General features: G+C 42.1%; 1 protein-coding gene across 2 annotated transcripts in view; it reads left to right on the top strand.

Moving 5' to 3' along the window:
- Positions 1 to 23,904, top strand: part of GALNT13 (polypeptide N-acetylgalactosaminyltransferase 13) — a 135,602-nt gene that overhangs the window by 103,231 nt on the left and 8,467 nt on the right. For both annotated transcript variants that reach the window (XM_010563058.1, XM_010563057.1), the window contains 3 exons: positions 4,499 to 4,638; positions 8,551 to 8,649; positions 21,041 to 21,175. In XM_010563058.1, coding sequence (XP_010561360.1) covers positions 4,499 to 4,638; positions 8,551 to 8,649; positions 21,041 to 21,175 — 374 coding nt within the window. The remainder of the gene's footprint in view (positions 1 to 4,498; positions 4,639 to 8,550; positions 8,650 to 21,040; positions 21,176 to 23,904) is intronic.

Below are 23,904 nucleotides of genomic sequence, written 5' to 3'. Positions count from 1 at the left end.
TTTCTTTTTTGCACCCAAGGACATTTTACTTATGTTTTCTTATTTAAGTGTAAGCGGACGTATTAGTCATTAATTATTTCTATATTTCCTCTGAGTCCCTTCGATTATTTAGCAAGTAGTGACAACAAATAGGTATTGATTCATAATAGCTTGGTTTTAAATTGAGCAGAAGGGAATATAAAGGTTTACTGTAGATCCATACAAATGAGGTCCTTGCTTGAAGACAAAGCAGGCTGTATGGGCGAGCATCGCTACGTGTCATGTGAATGAATGCTGCTGAAATGAGCCAGCCCGGTTCCTGCAAGATGAGCAGTATATATAATAGAGGAGCTTTGGGAAGGGAGAACCTGTCAGGGTCGTAGCGGGGAGTATTACCAACGTGTGTTAGGAGCCTATGGAGGGAAAGGGAAGATGCAGCTTGGATTGAAGGGGGATCGATGCCAGTGCCGTGGAGACCTGGGTCACCACCGGGCTGGGGGGCACGGTCTCCGCATCTCTTGTGGGCTCCCAAGACCTGAAGAGCCCTAAGATAAACCTCCCCCAGTGAGGTGAGCGTGCCAAACCCACCAAAGACTCCTCATCTCTGTGGCTAAGTTTTATTAAAATGTAAAACTAGAATTTATTTTGCTGGAGTTTGTTTAATTACAGAAATCTCAAGTATGAAGTTGAGCCAGATTGAGTGGAAAATGATTTATTGCTTTTTCTATTCCAGCAATTGCAGGGCTGAGCCAAATGTAGAAATAGAAATCCCTGGAAGAATTGTAAAGCAAAATAGAAACAAGGTGTTCGGTGAATCCACAGGGTATTTTCATTGAGAGACAGCGTTTCTGATTTGGTTTGTAACTCAGATATCAAAGTGTGTGCGTGTGGTAGGGGAAGGCTGTGTTGTTTGCGGTCTCAGACTATAACAGTGTTAATATCCTTTTTCCTCATGTTCAGCTTCATCAGATCCCCACAGTACAAAGCACTACGAAACACAGATATTGCTTTTCTCCTAATACTTCCAGTGCCTTCCCATGAGGAAGATTAGCTTAATTATAGATAAGGATTGAGTAGCACAAATAATAGCAGTAGTGCATGTCTATTCCTCTGGAAGAGGCAGCAATCACAGACCACCACTCCCCCTTGCCTGTAAAAGCTTGCCTGGAAAACATAATTTTTTTTCTTTAAATAAAGTTTCTTTTCTGAAAGCAAAGATGTTTTCAGCTCAGTTCTGCGTAGCACGCATTGCACAGACATCTTTCGAAGTCAGGCGGGTGTTCTTGGTCTTCCACCATTGGTACATACAAATGACAAATACTCTGCAGCAAAACTCATGTCATGATCCTGCTCATGCTCGACCAGGTCCAGAGGTTATGCTATTTGGTGTCTGTTTCATTTGATCCTTTTGTGGTGAATACAGATACACACAAAGCAATGGAACAGCCACAAGATGCTACTTAATGGAAGCACAGGGGTTAGGCACCTCAGCATTTTAGGTAGTGTAAGTTAAATTAGTGACTGCATGAGCTGTACTTAGAAAAGAATTGCCATTTGAAAAAGTAAAATGTTAACTAATGACTGCAGTACTGACCTTTTGATACTTTTCTTCCCCTAAACAGAGTCAAATGAAACTCTGTGATCAATTTCCTTGACTGCAGAACAGCTGATCAATTACCTCTGTTCCTTGGGGAAAAAAAATTTAAAATCTTTGAGAATTTTATAAAACTGCCCCAAATACTGTACCGAACATCCTGTAGCCCAGAAGATGTTCTGTGAGTTGCAGAGCAGATGAAGCCTCCTGTCCACCACATCTGTCCTGTACGGCCCCTGTATTCCCCTGCGCCGTGAGCTCGGCTTTCCCCAGACCTCTTACATTTCCACCGTAGAAATCTGTCCCCACAGATCCTCTTCATCACCTTCAGCCAGCTCTGCTAGGGGATAGCACTGCCTGGACTTAACCTGCATTTGATTTCTCTTCACTTTTCTGCCATCCCCTAAGTTATTATGATTTAATTTCTCTATATGGGTTACGGTGGAAGGTTTTATTTGAATACGTCTATTTACCGAAGTTTATAATTTTATGCTTTCCTAATGCCTGAGTAAGTGCCACTTAATTTCTTGGCACCAACCAAGAACATTTGGTTTCCGAGGAGTTTTTGCTGATCCGGAGCTGATGAAGCAACAGTCGGCCCCAGCCATTGTGATCAGGCTAAAGTGCTTCCCAGGAGTACCTGCCTTGATTTTAGCCTGTAGCAATAATTTGTAGCATATCCTGTATTTTAGTTAATTATCTAGAATTACTTCATATCCTACAATTACATAATGATACATAAATCTAATTGGTCAAAGATGTAACTGGTAAATACCTGGAAATACGGGTAAGAGTGGTTATCCAAAATCCAAAATAAGTTAAATTTTTGTTAATAGTAATGAATTGCTTTACTGTTGTCTGCTGAATTTTTTTAAAAATTGATATCATCTTGTGCTTTAGGCCGTGATTTCCTAGCAGAATACGCTGATATCCTTGGAGCTTCACCTCTATGATAATTTCAAATAAGATCCCATAAATAATGGAAAGCAGAAGATGATGGAAATGCAGCATGGATTTCAGATATATGTCTGGGAGTGTCTTTCAAACTATTTCAGCTGAGTGCTGGCAGTTACTAATGCTTTGCCTACCACTGTTTCTTTGGATGATAGCTCTCGTCTAAAATTAGATTAATTTAGGCTACAGAGACTATTTGACATGCTTTTTGTTTTTTTTATTATCTTAATAACTCAGGTTGGCTGAGCACCTTAAGACTGGCTTTTATGTTTCTTTCTGTGATGCATGGTTCCTTCCTGAGCTGTCCCCTTCCTGGAGTATGTCAGTATTGAAAAGGATATTGCAGATTATGGGTTCAGTATTATTTTAAACTCTGAAAGTCATATGCACACCTGCAAAAGTTGGCTTGGTAAGAGGGTGAAAAATGGGAATGGTATTTTCCTGTTACTCTTTCTTCAAACAGAAAGTTAGAAGTTGAATAGATGAAGCCTTCCTTTCTTTGGCACTAGAGCTGTACATCTGGCATTTCTTCTCCATGTGATGGATTTCTTCCCAGGAAACTACGGCGAAGGCAAAGCGCTGAGTGGGCTGGCTGCAGCCCCGGAGGGATTCCCCACCGCGCTCACCTCTGCCGCTGAAATCACCCTCGGACGGAGCGTGTTACCCTGTGTGGCATGCACCGGTTGGAGAGTGAATGCTGCATCTCAAAGGCTTCCAGAATACTTTTTAACACTTGGAAGTTCCTTATTCACGTGCTTACAAAGTAGATTTTAAGTCACCTCTCTCTCAGACTTAATCTGCCCGCGGTGCCGATGTGCCGAGGTCATGAGCTGTATGAAGCACGTTCGTGTCCAATGCACGGTCAGTGCTGACCTATCCTGCGTCCGGGATGCAGAGCCGTGTCTGTGTCCTCCCACTTACATTTCTTCTACTTGGGTGCATACTTCTAGCATCAACAGATACATAAATTGCTTGACTAGCTATCGTGAGTCTTGAAAGCACCATATATTCTTTTGATTTAAATAAGAATACACTGTACAGGGGGAATTTCTGACTGATTTCCCCTCTCCTTGATCATTATTCTTTTTTTTTGCTCTCTTCATGACCTGTATTTATGATTAGTGGCCCATGCACCACTCCAGACGGCCAGCGGGATGCTGCTGGCTCCAGTCTTTGATGTATAGGCTTGCGGTCGGAACGGTGCCACCGGACATGGTGACAGTTTAACTGTGATGTTACATCTTCTCCCTTTCGGAAAGCCGTGCCATCAGTGCCCTGCTTCCCGTAGGGTGATGGATCCGGTACGGGAGATGGGTCCTGTCCACCGGCTGGTCTCTGCAGAAACCTGCCACCTCGTTCCCCCTTCCCTGCCGCATTGCAGGAGGCATTTAATTGTATAGTAGTGTTAAGGAGGATGATAGCTGCTCTGTGAGTTGTGCCACGGGCTGAGCCCGAGGTCTGCAGGACCTTGGGGGGCATGGAGCAATGGGGTTCCTCAGGATGATGGAGAACATGTCCTTTCTGGTGAAAACACCCAAGGGGTGGTCTAGATTACATCAGTAAAAGAGCCATGCCTTGTCCGAGTTATTTCTCTCAGAAGAGAGTGCTGGAAAACACCAGCAAGATGCTTTGGAAAAAATGGTTTGTAAAAATGTAAACGGATTTCTTTTTTATTTTGGAATATGAAGAAGTCAAGGAGTTCAGTGGCCCTGCCTTTCCAGATTGAGACATTATCTGAAAAGAAAAAAATGTAATTTTCCAAGCATTTCAATTTGCTAAATTAATTATTTAATGCTTGTAAAGATACATGGTGTAGCAGCTGCACATGCATTCGCATAATGCTGTACCGTAATTCCAGCAAATGGATATTGATAAAAAGGAAATCATGACAACTGGAGAAGGATCTGTGATTTATGCTTTGCAGCTTTACAAAAACTGTGCTTTGATCATCTATTCTCTTAACAATTCCAGGTGTTGTTAAGGTGGATTATGGCGATGTGTCTGTCAGAAAAGCACTAAGAGAAAACCTGAAGTGTAAACCCTTCTCGTGGTACTTGGAAAACATCTATCCCGACTCCCAGATTCCACGGCGTTATTACTCACTTGGTGAGGTATGAACCATTTCCTTTGGCTAAATGCAAACGACAAGTACACTGTGCAAATGGAGGAATCGCTACGAAGATGAAGTGGGTTTGGAGAAAAGAATAAAGTGCTTGTGTGCAGCCCCTCTATCTTATTTCTCATTACTTTTGAACAGGTTGTATTTTCTCTAAATCTTTTGTCAGGGGGCATTGCTATTCTGAATGTATATGTCCACCATTAAAAATTTATCTTTTAAATTAGGTAGCATATCGGAAAAGGGAGGTTTGTGACTAAGATTTTGAAATAATTAAGTAATATGCAGTAGTTGAAGGGAACTTTCCATCATCACTTATCACCTACATGCAGAATAGAAAAAGTGCTTTTTTTTGCTTTTTTTCTTTTAAAGAAATGTGTTTGTTATTGATGCTGTGTCTTCCAGCAAGGCTGCCTGGAGCTGAGTATCACAGACATTCCTAACAATCTGGTGGTTCTAGTACCACCAAGAACTGAAATCTCTTTAAAATTCAGATAATTCACTGTTAAAAATATTCTATTGAGTTGTACCTACGCTGATTTTTAAAAGCTCTTGAATGGTTTGATTTAAAGATAGCTATGGATAGAATAGCAATCAAATGAGCAAATGGCTTTTTTACATCCAGGAAAGTAATTTACTATTGAAACTTGCAATTGTAGTGACAAATAAAAGCCACAGTAGGGTTTCCAGTTTAACTCTGACAAAATAAAGTGAAACATGGTTTTACAGCAAGGAAAGAACTCATCTAACAAGTGTCAAATAATAAGGTTTTGTACGATATTGTCAGCCTGGAAAATAAAAGTATGAGAAAGTAATAAAATAGTTATTAAAACACCTTATTTTTACCAACGCGGCCTCAGTTTCTATGGAAACAGCAGTTCAGGCAGGATCTATGAATTAAAACTCATGCTTGACTATTACAGCTACCGACTGCCAGCTGAGCAGTAAAGTGGATTTTTAGACCTAAAGCTCAGGTACCATCATCAGCAGTAATGGACAATCTTTAAAACGTCAGAAGTGTATTCCTCAGTCATTTTCCTCTCTTTCAGCAGAGATTTAGTCTCAGGTAGGACAAACCGTCTGACCTGTCGGTGCAGCTGGCATTGTTGGTCCACGACGGGTCCGGGGTGCGCCCAGCTGCTCTGGAGATGCGCTGTGCCTTCAGGTGACCCACTCAGGAGGGGACCCTGCTTCACCTCTGCTCAGGTCCGAGAGAAAACGATGCTCAGCAGCCCTCTGGTGGAAGCCATGCATTAGCTGGCTGCTAAGAGTAGGGTTTGGTAATAAATCTGAGAAAATGATTCTCTAGTAGAGTGCCATCTAAATGTAATGAGTGTTCAACGTTGGGCCTCAAATTATATTGTGCGAGTGCACATTTTGTTCTTCTGTAGTATAAACAGTGATAAAAAGAGTGAATAATTCTGACAGATGTGGGATAATCATCCTTCATTTACTTATGACCTCCTGCAAGATGGTGCAGGCATGACTTGAAAGCAGGCAGTGTTCATGCATGGTTCGCTTGCACCGCCCAGCATGTTAGAAATAATAACTGGTATTGTATTACATTTTAATCTGGATTTTATTTGGCTAGTGCACAACTAATTTATATATGCCTGTTGCTTTTATAAACGAAGCGTGCAATTTTTAAATGAAATTTCGAAAATGTGGAGTTGTGCGGAACTGAAGTCCGTAAGTAGTTTATAAAGTTTATTCATTGCACACTTAATAGGCAGATCCTGAAGACTGCCAAGCCTTTATTTGCAACTAAATTTTCCATTCAGTTAGAACTCAACTTGTATACAGGGACTGCGTTAGATTTCAATTTCCTAGATGGACGAAAATATGCCTCAGAATGGGCATTAGATGTGCAAAATGTGGTGAATACTGAATATTCTTTTTTAAGTTTTCATCATGTAACATTGAAAGTGAATACAAAATAAATGCAAGATGAGAATTATTTTATAAACCCAAGACATAATAATCATAAGTGAGTTTTCAAGTCACTTTTCATTCTAGTTCTCCATTTTCCTGAATCAAGGGATTGCAAAAAAAAGAAAACCAAACCCAATTGCCTTTCTTGCGGAGATACGTGAAACTCTATTTCTACAAAAAGGCAATTTAAGAAAAAAGGCTGGGGGTTACCATTTGAACTGGGATTATCATTCGAGCTAATCACTAGGGTACAGTTTTGGGACTGCGGAGTGGCACGTGCCGGAGAAGAGGAGAGCAGGGAGAGGAGGAAGGGTCGTCCGTGAGCTGGCTCGTCCCCCCCTGCAGCTGCAGCGTTTCTGCTGCCGGCGATGCTCCGGCTGCTCCCGGGCACGTCCAACGGCTTACGCCAGAAAGCCATGTACTGCCGTAGCCACGTAAAGCCGTTTGCTTTTGCGGGGCTCTAAAGAAGGGCCATTTGTTTTCAAAGCAGGTGGAAAATCGTCGGTCTGGTTATCAGCTGGGTCTGAAACCCCAGGTCAGCGACCAGGCTGCGGAGGGCCGGCAGCCTTTCCCCAAAGGTGGGCAGCTCTTGGAGAATTAAAGCAATTAAGAGCACGAGCCTCGGAGGGGTGACTCACCGGCGGCGAAGTGGTGCGATTTCTTTCTGCGTGATTAACAGCATTAGAGCAGATGAAGAGGCGATGACGTGAGCTTTGCCGAGCCGCTCTTCCCCGGCGTGGTTCGTCAGATTGCGCTGTCTCATTTTACTTGCGTCGCTGCGTTAAGGCCAGTCTGGTGGCGGTGGTTTACTATTGACTGCCGTGCCTGTGAAGCCTCTGAAGGTGGCATGGGGAATTGCAGAGGGCCGAGAGTTGTGCTAAGTGCCACTGAAGTATATCAAAATACGGGGTTTCACAACCGTTTTACCGAAGGAACGAGGGACCTGGAGATGCGTTTTTGCTTTGCGCACATCAGTAAGAAAATCGCCCTGTGCTGTTGAGAGCGAGGAGGAGCAGGGAGAGCTGTGTTCGTACAGCTGTGCTAACGGATCTGCAAGGGGGGTTAAGAAAGAAGGTGTTACGTGCACATGCTGGGGTTTGTACAGGCTGAATGCACGCACCGTCGTGGAGTCTGCGACGCGGGAGAGCTTCGGGGGGACCCTGGTGTCTCCCGCTTCTCTCATACGAAGCTGAAGTTGGCCGGTTGCTTTATACTCAGCCGTTTTCCTGGATAAATGCGTATTCTAAAAATATGTTGTGCTCTGGCACTTACCCTGATGCTCCCTGTTGCTTCTTGCTCTGATGGTCCTTTGCTGCAATTGCGCGAGCTGAGCATCGCTGGAAGGAACTCAGCACGTCGAGGGTTGTATCGCAGGCGACGCGCTTGCAGAGCTGCCTTCTTCCCAGCTGCACAGATCGCGTAGAAATGGTTTGTTTAAGCAGAGATGCTCACTATGTGTATTTGTTCTTCTCTGAGGACGGGTAGATTCTGAGGGGAAAGCTTTATTTAAAAACTTTTAAAAAGCATGTAATTAGTCACACAGCTGTCGGGCGGCCTCTGCTCTGAAAGAGGCAGCCGTCAGACACTGCTCGTCCTCAGTGTTTCTCTCTTGGAGTGGTCAGCCCTGCTGGAAGAAAATAAAAGTGCCTGTCTTGGGCAAGCCATTAGTTTTGCATTGTTTAGAAGTAAAAGCGTATCATATTTGTTAAACAAAACAATGCAGGGCACTGAATGAGATTTTCCTTGAATGCTGTTCGTACTTAATATGTAATTTAAAATCTCATTATACTCTTTGTAATTATTTTCATTTTCATTTGGGAGTGTGACATATTTACAAATGGCAAGTTAAAATATATTCGTGTAGTTGAATGCACAGGTAATATACTTTCTCCTACAGTTACATAATTTTTTCTGCATGAATATGACATTTACAGACTTTTTTTTCAAGGAACATTTCATCCCTTTCTCTCTTCAGATCAGGAACGTTGAAACCAACCAGTGTTTAGACAACATGGGCCGCAAGGAAAATGAAAAAGTGGGCATTTTCAACTGCCATGGCATGGGCGGAAATCAGGTAAAATAAAAATTAAAAAAAAAAAAAGAGGGGAAACAAAGTATTGTTTATACAATAAGTGCTTCAGTCTGCTGCTGTGTAACCACAGGCACAACAGCTATCAGGAAAAACTGATTAGAATTCACCCAGAGCGGTGCGGGAGCTGCATCTTCACCTGTCAGCACTTCTTTCCTGCTGCAGAAAATGGGGGGGGTTGGTTTGCGTATACGATGTTTGAACCAGCAGGTACGGCTCGGGCCTCGGCGGGTGCATGGTTTGTGCCGGGTACCCTCTGATTTTGTCGTGATAGAAACGGGATTCCCTCAGTAGTCCTCAGTTAATGTGGCTTAAATGTAGACACACTGGTTCGCTATAAAAAACAGTAGCAGCAATTAGCAAACATATTAATGAAATTTCCAAAATGTTTGATATTTTATGCTTAAAAGAGCTTTAGAAGTACTCAGAGAGCAATTTTCTCAATAACAGCTGCAAATTTTGAGAACCTATCGGTACATATCCATAGGTCCAGTCAGTATCTGAGTGAATATATTGAATATATTCCTGCTGTTTAGAGTGCAGAGAAATGCATTTGAAGTTTCAGATACTAACATTAGAAAATTTGATCATGAATTTTAATTTGTTTTGTGGCGTTGGAGGAAAAATCTTTTTTAAAACGAAATGGGTAAGAATCTACATGACTTGTGGCTGAGTTCACCCGTTTCTAAAACGTGTGTATGAAGAATAAACACGCAGAATATTCATGCAAGTCGAGGGTTTTTTCATTAGCAGAAATTCAAATAGTGGGGGCGTGGGGTGTTTCACTTGTGTCTTGGGTATGTTTGAAAGGGAGTGAAAAGGTAAACGGCAATCACTTAGCTCATTGTACCACTGATGACTGTACCTGCTCTCTGTATAAATAACGGTAAACTTTGCATATTCTAATGCCTCGGATTCAAATTAGCAGAGCTGATTCACTTGGGTTTAGTTGAGTTCTGCGATGAAAACCTGTAATTAGGGGACTTTTACCCGGGAAGACTGTAGCGTATGGCTGCGGGACGGAACGGCGCGTGGCTGGCTGCCCGCGGTGAGATGCCAGCCTGGCACGGCCCTGAGGTCCTGGCAGCACCGGCACTGCTTCTGCCAACTCCTGTCCGCCACGCACGGCGGGAGCGGGTGGGATGCTCCGGCACGGTCTCCGTTTTCCCCATCGCCAACGTGACCTGGAAATTCATCAGAACTTGCTGCGATCTCCTCCTTTTATTTGCACCTTTTGGAATCTAGTTTAGCCTTGTTTCTCTGCTTTTTGGTTTGCTTTACTTTAGGAAAACCTTTCTCTTCTTCTTCCCCTTAATTCTGATGGCTTTCTCAAATTCAGGACTACGGGTCCCTTCATTCAGCTTCTGACACACCCCCGAGCAGAGGGCTGCTCTTGCCTTCGCCCACTGCAATTAATATCCATATACCTGCTGGGTAATGGTTGATGAGGGTGGCTTTTTCTAGTGCCACATCTGCTAAAAAAGATGGGAAGATGCAGGATCTTACAGCAAATTCCCCTGTTTCTTTCAGAGGTAAGGTTGTTCATCATATTTATCCAAAACTTCACTATCTTTCTAAGTTTGACTTAGGAGATGGAAGTGTTAGCGTTTTAGTAAGACTGCATATGGTCAAGGTTGAAGATTCTCTTTACACCTTGGGTGTTTGGCGTGTTTCCCCTTCTTTCTGTATGTGGTGGGAAGACCCCTCTCTTTTTGTTGGAAGAGGAGAAAAATCCTAGACGGCTGTCACGTCTCCAAACCCTCAGTTCCTCTGAAGCATCAGGTGTGAGGTGAAGAGTCCTGTAAGGCTCTGAGATAAAGACAGGTGGGTTGTGAATGTATATATGGACCATATAGCCTAAAGAAACCTTAACTAATACATACAACCATTCTTTCTGAGCCTTCCTAAGCCAATATATCTCAAATCTAAAGAAATTGTGGCTCCAGTCTCCTTTATACCTCTCACATCAGCCAGAAACCACAGATAAATCTGTTGTGTGCACCTGCATGACGAAGGGACTCTGTTCCCCTGCGTTTGCACAAACAAAGAGCGGTATCTGTCATCTGGTGGAGGTTTTGCTAGGAATACCTGACCTACATGCAGAACATTATCCATCCTTTAGTGCTCATACACAACTCCCATTAAAAGTTATCTTTATTAAATTCTGTTCTAATGAGAAATTAGAACTGAGCTAAGACATGTAAATGCTGGGAGCGGGGGAGCGGGGGGGGGTGTTTGTATGGTTACAGATATAGCTGAGGAACAAAACTACTTCAGAATGAAAATGAAGCAAGAATAATACCTAGCTCATTAGAGCCGAGCAAGATGCATGGGTGCGATCCAGCTTGAGGCAGGGACAAATATCTCACAGCTCTCAAAGTGTTTTAAAGGACTTAAGGATAACGAGATTCTAAAAATATGAATTTCTTTTAAAAAAATTAAGAAAAACTAAATATGTTAACTGCGGCCCTTCATGTGAGAATTACTTTCAGAGTATAAAATTGTGGAGGATTTGTTGTTTTGTTGGCATGGGTATTTCAGGTTATCCTAACTCGGTTGGGACCTGGTGGCTATTAATGATCTTTAAAAGAAATAGTGTGAATCTCCTAATGCAGTTAAATGCAATCTTAGAACTGTTTTCTTTGCTCTGTATGAAGGGAAAAAAATACAAAGCCTGTCCTCAAATCAGCTACAGTGGGGATAGGACTAGAATATCAGGTTTGTGCATATATCTCTGGGGTAACAAGGCTGGGGAACTATTAACTTCCTTCAGGAATGATATTTTTCAGGAGGAAGGTACCCGAGGTTGGCTCCTGATTAAAGAAACCACTGACCACGTGTGAATTGTAGAAAAAAAAGTATTATCCTGCTTTCCAGCCTCAGACAGAGGGGGATGACCCATCAATCTCACGCCTTTTTTTCCCCACAGGTGACTTCTGGCTTTGTGGTATTTTAGAGGAAATTTGTTCCTTTCGACGGCCAGGCAGAGGGCGAAACAGTCGTGTGTTTTTCCTGCCTACAGTCATCCCGATGGGCATACCCGTTAGGCTTTTATTGCGTTACCATGGGAATGTCATCTGTTACTGCGGTTATTGGGAGTGTCGGGCCTCTGTTCATAAGAATAATCAAATCATAAGATCTCACAGAGGCAGGAGGGGGATATTATTAAAAAGCAGGGCTGGGGAATTCTGCAGGTTCACAATTGCACTGCAGGGAGGGCTGTGCTGGGGAGAGCCAGGCTCTCTTCGCTGGAGGAGAGAACGTGGGTCAGCAGCCGCTCTCCCCTCCGCTGCCGAAGAGCAAACGAAACAACGAACACGTTGCCATTTCCTTTTTTGTTTTTTTTTGTTTTGGTTTTTTTTTTCCTGTTTAACACCCTATGCCTTTTCTCCTCTCCGGAGGTTCAGTTGTGCTAGGTACAGCGACGAACCTGCTTTTTGTCAGAAAAAATAAAATCAGGAGGACGGTAGCAAGTCCATCGTCATTGCAGCCCTGCAGTTCTCCCTGCTTAGCCGGGGCAGCCCCGCAGTCCCTCCGGCGTGGGTCATCTCTGCCATCGCGCCCTGCCGTCTGCTTCTCGGTTTGGTCTCGTCGTGCCGGAGAGAGCAGCCGTGGAAAGCCTGGAGCGGTCCAAGCGTTTTGTCAGCGGTGTGGATGTCAACTCCGTTGTCAAAGCGCGCTCCCCACGTTTCCTTTGCAAGGAGGCTGGCTGATGCGAAGCTGACCGTAAGCTTGCGGCTAATGAAAGCCATAGCTGAAAGGGGCTGCTTTTTCCTTCTGTTTTCCCTAGATAAATACCGAGGTGTTTTTTTTCCATACCACTAAGAATAGCAGAGTGAAGTGGAAGCAGTTGCGTGGCTGTGACCATGCGGCTATTTCTCACCATCCCACGCAGCACCGGCAGCCCTGCGGCTCCTGCTCGGGGTCCCAGCGGGCACACCGAGCCCTGGCAGAGGCGATGGTCTGGGGTGTTTTTCGCTATTTTACAGCCTGCGCCAATTCCCTGAGCACGGTCGGCATCTTGTGTGTGCGGCAGCTCTGCGTGGGGGAAGGCTTTTTTTGGAAAGGACATTGTGGTTCCCGCAGGATGGGGAGTGTTTTGTCAGGATTCATTTTGAATGAATGTGGCATTGCATCAGCCAGGATTTTGCTCGGTGTGAACTTATCTGGGGCAGCTGTTGCAGGGCGAGATCAGAATGAACATTATGTTTTATGTGTTTAAGTAAATGTGCAAGGGGAGCGTGACTCCCTTCTGGCGATGTTTTATACAGAAAGTTCAGACTCGGTACTCACTGACAGTTCAAAAAAAAATAAACAACCCACACAACAAGGGTTGTTAGAAGGTTGTTTTTTTCCCCAGTTAGCTCTAAATAATGGGTCTTTCAGAAACTGTTCTGTTTCACAGAGTTTCCATTTTTTTCCCATTCACAGTAAATGAATATATTTTCAAATGCCTTTCAAACCTGGGGACTTTCTGTGTAGCGGTATGTAGAAAAATAATTTATAAACTCTCACGCTGTAAGAATTTTTTGGTATGGTATGATAATTTGCTTACTACTGGGAATGGAGAGAAATGTGTGAGCTGTCTGACTCGTGAGGCGTTTCTGTAATGGAAGGCCTCTGTTTTCAGTAGGTTATAAAGAGTGCTTTCTCCTGTATGAACATCGCTGCCAGGCCAGAAGGAGAGGGAGGCATGCCATAGAGACCCTGACGGCAAGCTGGGTGAACTTGCTGTTGACGCCAGCAGAGCCATCTGACACAGCTCGCACTTCGGCCACGGAAGGCTAATGCAGGAATCACCTTTTATATTTTTAGTTAGCTAATCTATCAACCCCAGCTGTTCAGTAAGTCACCGAAAAGCATTTTATGCACAAGATTGAACAGAACAAAACCTTTGCCTTAGTGACAAGTAGACATTTATTCATGTGACTGGTAAAAGTTACATAAAAAAGCAGGAATTGAGCGGTACCTATGCAGCTGATCTCAAAGCAAATAATCTCCAGTCTTTCCTTAGAGAGCTCACAGGATAAAGAAACGCAGCACCTATTGCAGACTTTATGAGTTTAGTGCTTTGATTTTATTAATTGTAATATCTTAGGTAAATACTAGATTTCGGACATGGTTAGCAGAGAGTAACTTAGCCCTTCTTTGCTCTTTCTGTCTTTTTCACCTTCTGCAATCTCCTGTTTTCCCTAACTTGGCTTTCTGTGTAGCTTTTCATCTTCTAAACAGACCCATTATGAATAAAACTAGTTATTGCTTATATTCTGTTAGTCCATTTTGCTGAGATATGATTCCCCTTGCAGACTTTGCATCATTCTTATGGATTGAGGTGATAAACCTTTGGGGCAGGAACTGTCTAATACTCTGGATTTGCTCAGGATGCAGCACAATGGAGCTCTCAGTGATCTTCAGCACCGTTATAATAACTGTGATTAATAGGGAACAAAGGAGCCATGCCTGCATGTTAAATAACAGTATCTTTTATTTAGCACAATCAGAATGAGAATAATGCCTTCCTTTTAGAGTCTATGGAAAAACTGAATTGCTGCTGCTTTAAATTGGCAGATATAGTCACCAGGGAATGCGGGAAGACTAGCATTCACTGTGTAACATTGCAGTAATGAAGCCTGGGTAGATAAAATGCAGAATCCGTGTGTTTGCTGTACCTGCTAAGAAGTGTGAATTTGGCATGGCATAATGAACACTGAGAGATCCTGGAAGCAACGACAGCTTTTTGTTGCAGATGTGTAGGTAGCCATCCTTCATAAAGTGACAGCTATCTGGAAAAAAAAAACCAACCCAAACCAAAAAACAAAACACCAACCCAAAACAAACACACAAAAAAACCCACAATCCCCCACCCCTGTGGAGCCAAAAATCTGATTTTTTTTCAGTTTCTGTGCAAAATGCTGAATGCACCTGAAACCCCAATAGAATAGCAGTGGTTTAGAAAAGGACAAAGGATGCCGTGGCAGAGGACAAAGGTTGGAATATCAGGAAGGTGTGCCTGCCATCAGCACAAAGGGGTGATGCCAGTGTGTTTCCCAGTGCCGTTTTCTGAATGCGATAAAACCGAGTTCCTTAGCAACCCTTGGAAACCTTGCTAAACCAAAGTGTTTCCCACAGATCCCCACTGTTGTTACTGTACAGGTCCCCAGTAGATGCTGCCAACCAGTTTTCTTTTCCTCTCTTTTATTTTATTTTCATTTAGTATAGTTCCAACTACTGACTTCAGTCTGTGATAGCTGGCGGTAATTACAGTTTTTCTCTGGATTACGGTGAATCACTCTGAATTACAGTCTTTCTCTCCTTGGGGCTGAGCACCAGGAGAAATGAATCCTTGGCACTGGTGGTTAGAGGTTGAGAACAAGTTTTATATGAACTTTCCAAACTGTGAAAGTCACTTCTGGCTTGGCAGTGTCTGTGTCATTCACAGATTTAGATGACTGTCTGTGGGATGGGATGAGGTGCCTTCATGGCATTAAAGATCTTGGCATAACCTCTTTTTTAGAAATAAAGCTGATCCCTACTTGCAGAGTGGACTGTGAGAGTCCTGGATCTTTTTTGGGTGGTGGGGGAATCTCACCTGCTTTGCCTAAGGTGACTTTCAACATTTAATGTGTAAACAATTTCAGGGGGAGAGGAAAAGTGCTTTCCTTGCAGCTTGTATTAGAATATTTTAAATCAATTATGAAAGGTGACTTCAAAATTTACCTTTGGGAGTTCCATAGATAATTAAAGTGGTTATCAGAATAAATTAGATTTTTATGTACTTAGTTATGTCCAGTTTATAACTGTCTTTATTGCATGGTGGACTTCTTCCTTGATTGCACAGGTGCATCCTCAAGATTTAGTTCCACATAATGAAGTATAAAATAGAGGTTTATGAACAATATTCTCCTATTAGACTTCTTATGAGTTGACAAAATAACCTGGCTAACTGTTTTCCAAACAAAAGATCAAACGAATAACAGGAAAGGAAATTCTGGCCATGGGCTATTGCAGCCCATGTATATATATATATAAAAATATAAAATATATATTTAAATAGCTACAGATTTGTATTGACCACTCAACTGATTTCCAGTTAATGATATTGCTTGGCACATTATTGGTGCTGAACAAACTGATTAGATTCTCAGACTTTTTATCAGGAGGAATATTTCGTTAGTTCCTTTTAACATGAGAGAAGTAATGAAATTGTCAGTGATATGTGAGGCATCACTCTCAGTTCAGTCTGGCCGATGTCTCAGTCCCAAGCATCAGTTGAATGGACCTTTGGTTTTATAGGGTTTACTTCTGCCTCTAAACTTGCTATATGGAAATGTATTAATAAAGGTTATTAACAAAAAATAAATATGAAATACATTAACTCCTATAAAAACCTGCTACTGCACATAGGCAATAAATCTGTCTATATCAAGACTGCAGGCATTATATTGGAGCAGGTCCAGAGGAGGGCCATGAAGATGATCAGAGGGCTGGAGCACCTCTCCCATGAAGACAGGCTGAGAGAGTTGGGGTTGTTCAGCCTGGAGAAGAGAAGGCTCCAGGGAGCCCCTATAGCAGCCTGCCAGTACCTAAAGGGGGCCTGCAGGAAAGCTGGAGAGGGACTTTCTACAAGGGCATGTAGTGAGAGGACAAGGGGTAACGGTTTTTAAACTGAAAGAGGGTAGATTTAGATTAGATATTAGGAAAAAAATCTTCACTGTGAGAGTGGTGAGGCACTGGAACAAGTTGCCCGGAGAGGCTGTGGCTGCCCCATCCCTGGCAGTGTTCAAGGCCAGGTTGGATGGGGCTTTGAGCAACCTGGTCTAGTGGAAGGTGTCCCTGCCCATGGCAGGGGGGCTGGAACTAGAGGATCTTTAAGGTCCCTTCCAACCTAAACCATTCTAGGGTTCTATGAAGGACAAGGTGTTGGTGGAAAATAGTTGGTTCCTTTTTGTTTTGATAAGCTCCACAAAAAGCAGACGAGAGTGACAGTATCTCTGTGTCTGTATAGAAAAGTGCTGCATCAGTTGTGAGAATATTTTGTATTTTGTCATTCTGGAGACTTTATTAGTGTCTACTTCAAATGCATCAGGGACTTGCTTAACCTCTTCTGGAAACTGATTGGGATTAAGCAGCCAGGCAAACACCCGCAGGTCTCGGGGAGTGGCTCTTGCCCAGGCTTTCTTCCTGGTGATGGAGCATCCCCTTCTCCTGCCCAGCAGGACCGCTCTTCTCCAGACAGACCGCAAGCTCCCGCATAGCCGCAGGGGAAGGCTGGCCATGGCGAGTGCCACCAGCCCTTGGGGATGGCTGCAGAAAAAAGCAAGGGACAACTGGAAAAGAACTTTATTTTCACGCCTCAGCAGCCTGTGTGTTAGTAAAGAAGCTGCAGCCCAGTAACGAGTTGCAATAGATTGGTGCTCGGGGGTCTGCGAGCGAGAGGGAATGACTCGTGTCTGTGGATGTGCTGCTGAGCCCCCGGCACAGCTCCCGGGATCTTGCTCCGTGCGGGTCCTCAGCCTTTGCACCAGCCTGACCCTTGAAGCAGGCGAGTTGCCCCAGGCCCTGGGAAGCCAGCCCGTGCTCCCCAGCCCGGCGTACTTGTCCAAAACGTGGGTGCTTGTGGTAGCAGAAGACCGGACTGCTGCTCGGGAAGTCCTTTCCTGTCTTGTGCTGCAATGTGTGGCATGAAATATACTATTTAATTAGCTATAAAATGCAACATGTTCCTCGCTGTCTATTTTTATATGACATTAATATAATTATATCTATAATTAATATGGATGGTAGCAAAATGCTAGCCTGATAATTTTACATTGTCTTAATTAGCATTCATTTTTCTTTCTTAAGACGGCATGTTTTTCAAACCCGTCTTCTGTAGTTGTCCATTCAGACATCACTTATTCTTTCAAAAGATATAATGAAGCAGTGTATTGCAATTATCAGAGATGAGAGGAAAAAGAAATATGCAAATGGCAATACATTTCAAAATATAAGTATTTGCTTTCTATAAGACACAGAAGACAACATCTCTCTGAGGCTAAAAACATGTCTGAGGCTAGAAGGAAATGCTCGATGCAAATATGTTTAATGTAAAAAACCAACACAAATAAGTTGAGATTTAAAGTTGCTTCAGAATAAATGGTAATGGATAAATCTCTTAATAATGAGCGTAGTAAAAGATGAAATACGTGTACAATATATTCATATGAGTGATTCTTGAACCCAAACTGCTCCATTGAGCAAGAGATACTTTGTGCTACAAATGGTATCAGTGATTTTCAGATCACTAGATTATTTGGCCATTTCTTATTCCAGATATAGCATGTCAGCAAGCCAGTCCAGTTTTCTACCAGTAAGTAAGATTTTTGGTTGAAGGTATTTAGAAGAAAAGCCAAAGCCCCCGCAAAGGTTTTATTGTTGGATATTAATTGTGGTAGCTTGGTAGCTGAACCTTATTGTGATATCTCAGTTTGAATAATGGTTGTTTTAGCCCAGGTCTTCAATACCTCAAGTACATGATACCTTTCTCTCCCCCAACAAATAGATATATATTTATATATCTCTCCCAGAAAATAGGTATATATTTATAGATATCACAGCTTAAAGTTATAGCACCAACAGTCTTTTTGACCCAAATTTTCTTCTTTCTTGGCTTCTGTGCTTATTATTCAAAAATAATTTCAAAACAATGTACTGAAAGGGGGTTTTCAGAGGTCTGGATGAATGATTGAATAGGGTTGGTTTTGTTATTACATTGTTTTATTTTGAGAAGAATTTTCAGGTGTTGGTATAAATGAGAAGGTCATAAACAGTTGCATAATTTGTTTCTAAAACCTTTAGATTTCAATTTAGTCCAGAACATAGACTGCTCTTATACCTCTTTTGAAGAAACCTCACAACTGATCCTGATATTTTTTTTGGTAACCTTATGCACTTCCATGAACTTAGCCTGGTGTGCTAATATCAGCTTATCCAGTCAAGAGGATGTACATCTACAAAATAAACCTGTAATCAGTCTGATCAAGTGCAGACCTCTTTCATCAGTATCTACCAGGGTCAGGGTGTAGGCAGACACCTTTCTATAAATAAAACAACTGGAAAAAACACACAGATTCAGGATACAAACTGAAACTTGGGAAGTGCATGTGTGACAGCTTCTATGAATTTGAAAATTTGAAAACATTGCTTCTACTGCCATGCATTTAACGTACTCGAGTACCTGTGAATGCTGAGTTCTTGCTGAGATTTGCCAGAGATCGTCACGGTTAGAACGGCTTTTCAAAATGACACCCGTGTCTCCTCCTCGGTCAGTCCTCAGCTATCAGTTCCCTTTTCTAAATATTTCAGAATGTAACTGAGCGAGCTAGTACATAAATGGAGTTGCCAGCACCTTAGCTGAGGTTATACGGGGTTTTTGAAGGCTTTGGGACTTGCTTTTGCACACAGGAAAGTGGGGAAGGGAAACAGAAAATGTCCATATGAACACAAAGTGGCATTTTTGATGTGACATGGGCTCATTTCACCTCCTTCCAAAAGGACAACGCGGTTCAGAGGGTTATCTCAGCAGAGCACTGGCAGGTTGATATTTAAGAGTCTCTCTTGCCACAGGAGAGAAGCCCGAGTATTGGCCTGTGGCTGAGGTGGTTTTTCAGTGAAAGCAACACTTTGAGACCCTCAGATTTTATCTTGGTGATTTATACTGGATGAATAAGTGCAAAAGGCGGCTGGTGCTTTGCCGTACCCTTGGATCCTAGATTTTCACCCAGACAAGTGGCTGGCGAGTGGTGAATAAGAAATCTGGAAACTGGAAAGACTGCTGATCCTAGCAGCTCTTGCTGTCCCTCACGGCTTTGATTTGGACCTGGCTGCTCCGCTGCCACCTCGGCATGCTGGTTTTGTATTCCATGATTGCTCTGAAAGATTCCTCTGAATCTCCAAAATCCTTGCCTTTATTCCCTTGGCTGCTCTGTGCAGTATATAGGTTTTAAGAGTTACATGGGGAGAATTTCCTTGCGAAGCGTCGTGTTTCCAAGTGAAGTGCTATGTCCCGCCCTCTGCTTAATTCACTGAAAAAGTTTTCATTTGCTGCTTGATCGATTCTTCTTCCTTGAGTATGATTTAACGTTTCACTGGAAGTCTCAATGGATAGACATCCCCTGGGGCACTGCATTATTTGTGGTTCAGATCTCAGTCCTGGCTCTTTTAATTATACTGTAGTCCTTTCACAAGAGGAATGGGTTGTATAGGAACTCTGAAATCACCAAGTGGTTGAGGCCTATGTCCACATGCCGTATTTGTCCGCGCTTGCATTATATTTCTCTGTTAATTTAAGCATTGCCACATAAATTAATATTTTGCATATTTTTGACAGCACTGTTTCTCTGTTGCAGGTGTAGATACAGATTTATACTCGTCAAAACCTGAATGGGACATCAGAATTCTATCATTTGTCGTGGTCGCGACATTATTTTATTAACTGCAAACTTTCTCCTATTTCTGTTTCTACCGCGCTGGTACTGCAGCCCTCTGGCTCCAGCAGCAGACCAGGTGCTGTTGGTTTGTAGTGGGATGGTGGATGCTGGTGGACAGGCTGAGGCTCTGCTCTCTGATCTCCTTCTGCTGAGAAGGGACCGGAGGGCAGAAATAATTCACTTTTTGCTAAGAAAAGGATTTTCTGCAGGGAAAGCATGAAGTAATACAGACCCAAGGCTGTTTCCTAAGGCCATTTCTGGAGCTTTTGTGCTGGGGCCAGTGACGTTATGGAGGTTGTGAACAGTGGGCTCCTCGCTGGAGGCTTTCAATTAAACAATGCCTCCGAAACTTATAACTGGTTTGATAGAAGTTTGTTGAGGGAGTATTCTCTCATGTCTTAATTTATTTCCTAACTTAATTAAGTGACCCGATATTTCTGAAATATGCATGAGTATGAATCTTTAACATAGATAATCCTTGATACCCAAAGTTAAGGTAAATACTAGGAGGAAGACTTAGTTTAGGAAAGTTTGGATTCTTCCAGTGATGGGCTCGGTTTATCTGTTGTATTACAAGATCTGTGACATTTCTCCTGAAGACACTGATCACAATTACATGCTTGCGTAGAATTCCCAGGAGGTAAAACTAAGCGTATGCCTGGGTGATTCCTGGGCTTGGTCCCATAAAATTGCTGCTCCAAAACACGGTATTCCTTCTCTTACCTACAACAGACATTCACCAGCGGAGAAACTTGCATGACACACTCATGAAATCCAAGGCACCACCTCCATGTTTGGAGAAGAAAGTAGTTCTGCTCCACCGGAGTGAAAATTATGTATATTCCGAATCAGCGGTCGGTTAGGACTTCTGCTAACTCTTTGTCACTGCAATCGTTTTCTGTTTCCAGGTGTTTTCTTACACCGCTGACAAAGAGATCCGCACGGACGACTTGTGCCTGGACGTCTCGAGGCTGAACGGCCCCGTCATCATGCTGAAGTGCCACCACATGAGGGGGAACCAGCTCTGGGAGTACGATGCCGAGGTACCAGAGGGCTCAGCGACGGCACCCGCGCTCGCCGGGCAGCTGCCGCCTCGGAGCCGGGAGTTTATTCCAAATAGGCTACGGCTGTATCACAGGGAGAGGGAGTGCCGGTGGCGTCTCCTGCCACGGTGCGGGCTCAGGAGTGCAAAGTAATTCAGCTCGTTGCCAGGGTTTAAATGGTGTTTCCACAAAATTTTGGTTTTAGAGAGGTGAAAGAGTCGATTACTGTTTAGAAAAGTTCATTTCTACTAGCTGGCGTTGTCTTGCATTCTTACAAACTTAAAGAAGTATTCTGCATTTTTTATATAAATGCAGTAGAAAACAAGATTTATTTCTTTTTTAGTTTTTCCAGTTTATTTCTGCTGGCTCTTAAGGATTATTGGCTCTGTACTTAAATTGTGTTTAATCCTTTTCCATCTACCGGTCACCTGTTTAGTTTGGCGCTACCGTGGGATGGGAGGTGGCTTTTTCTGGGTTTTGAGAGGGAGTACAGTTTGAAGAAATTTGGTGGCTTATGAAGAGGTTGCAAAGTTAATACAAAATATGTGTAAATATCTCAGTATTTTATGGCCGAATAATTCTTTTTAAATGAGACAGTAAACAGCAGATGAAAATTAGAACATTCATTTTAAGCTTTTGCTTTGAAATGGGAATGTGCAATTTTGCGTGGTGAAAGTCATACAAATGTATTAGCGTTTTATTCAAGATAGGATCTTTCTAGCATGTTATGGTAAGAAAAAAACATAAATCTGCCATTGCATAGTACTGAACTGTCAAGTAGAAAAACAACGATACTTACCATTGAGGTGTAATTTATTTGGTAACTTTTGATACGTTCTTTAGTTTAACATTTGAATTTGAACCAATTTTCTCTTTAATGAAGAAGATTCTTTTTCTTCTTACCCAAAATGCATGTATATTTTGATAATCTTTAGGTATTTTTGAGGATGTTCATGCCTCCGATTAAGATCTGAGATTTAAGATCTTATGTCCTCCTTCGTTTCCTTCCTGCAAGCAGATGATAATTGATTTTTAACCAGTTTTAAATTGTTTTAAATAATGGCCATGCACAAGGCCCAAGGCAAGGTTCCTCACAAAATGCTCTTTCTCCACCAGAAATGTAGAGAACAGTTCTTCCTGATAAAAAAAAAATTATACTGCCAGTTGTTTTCCTTTGAATATTTTGGGCACAAGCTACTGCAAATGCATTTCCCCATTGAGCACAGTTTTAACACTGGCTGCCCAATGGTCTGCGCTTGCACAGCTCTGCTAGTCTCAGTTTAAAAATGCCAAATGAGTATTGGCATATTTCCATGACTGCAAAGGTAGAAAAATACTGCGAAGCTAGAAAAATACTGATGTATTTAAAAGACATATAGTCTTTTAAAAAGTATTTCCAACATTTCACAGAAATAGCTGCTTTCACCTTTCTGCATGGAAAGCTAAATTTCTTTCAAGCAAATATGCTCTCCTTTACTTTTAACAATGGAAACGTGCTGGTTTTTTAAGTTTAGCATAAGAGATCCACAATGGAAAATTTCCAAGTAGCTGTGTAAAACCAAAATCAACCATTAGGTGGAGCTCATAAAAAAGAAATACACCATTTTTTATATACGGCATCTCCGAGACAACGGGTTTGCTGTCTGTTCTATGTATAAAACACAGCCCATTGCATTATGTACCTTTCTATTTATTGGCAAGAATATTTTTGTTAACGGTTCTACTCTGTGAACGTTCAGACTTCAGCTTGCAAACTTCCCTTTGATGACAGTATTGGTATTTATGAAATGTTTATTAGTGTATTAATCGACCCTCCGTGGTAGTACCTGAGCATTGCAGGGGGGCAAATATGCTCATGCAGCTTTGATTTAGTTTTGCTGCTTGGTGATCTCTTGGGTATTGCAGGAAGCCTCCAAATACATACCTATATACAGTATGCAAATACATACCTAATACACAGCATTTTTTACTGAAAAAACAATGGGCTTGTGTTTTGTTTTTTTTTTTTCCCAGAGAATTAGTTGCAGCATGTTGCCTGAACCACTTGCACCCATTCATTTGTTTTTCCAGTGCAATTGCACTCGGTTTTACATTTCTTTACTTATTCAGAAATTGAGTGGAGATGATTTCTGTACGGTGGTTACAGACCACACCCCTCCTCCTGTTAAAGGTATTTAGGAGTTAAGACTCGGTAATGGCCAACCGTGCCTTATCCACATCTGGAAGTACAATGAGAGATGTAAATAATCATAAAAAGGAATTTCTCAATAGAGATTTTCAGACAATTTTCTTTGATCTACGTACTCTTATTAAATTTTCTGTAATGTTCTAGTTTAGTTTAAATTATGGTATTTAAATATATAATATATATAAAAATCATAGAAAGTCTTTTCCAAGAGTTTATACCTTAATAATATTACAGTTCTCTTAGATATTCCTAGCATTTATATTTTTTTCAAAAGTAAACAAGGAGCTGAGAAAGTTTTGTGGTGGTGATAAGAAAGAGAAATCTCCAATGTTTTCATACCTATTTGTGAAAGTATCAGATTTAACTGCTTTGAAGCAGGCTATTCAAAAAGCCCCTTTTCTCATTTTCTCATAACAAAAGTGTCTGAATTTGTGTGAAATGCTTTTAAGGCTTAGAATTATTAATACATTTTTACTTGCACTTGAGATGCAAGTTAACATGACACACTGGAGGAAAATAGCAATCAAAAGGTTTCAGTCGG

Source organism: Haliaeetus leucocephalus, unplaced genomic scaffold, assembly GCF_000737465.1.
Source record: "Haliaeetus leucocephalus isolate CR32 unplaced genomic scaffold, Haliaeetus_leucocephalus-4.0 Scaffold163, whole genome shotgun sequence".
NCBI classification, from domain to species: domain Eukaryota; kingdom Metazoa; phylum Chordata; class Aves; order Accipitriformes; family Accipitridae; genus Haliaeetus; species Haliaeetus leucocephalus.
The sequence above is the reverse complement of the archived record's forward strand: the minus strand, read 5'-3'. Positions and strand labels throughout refer to the sequence as shown.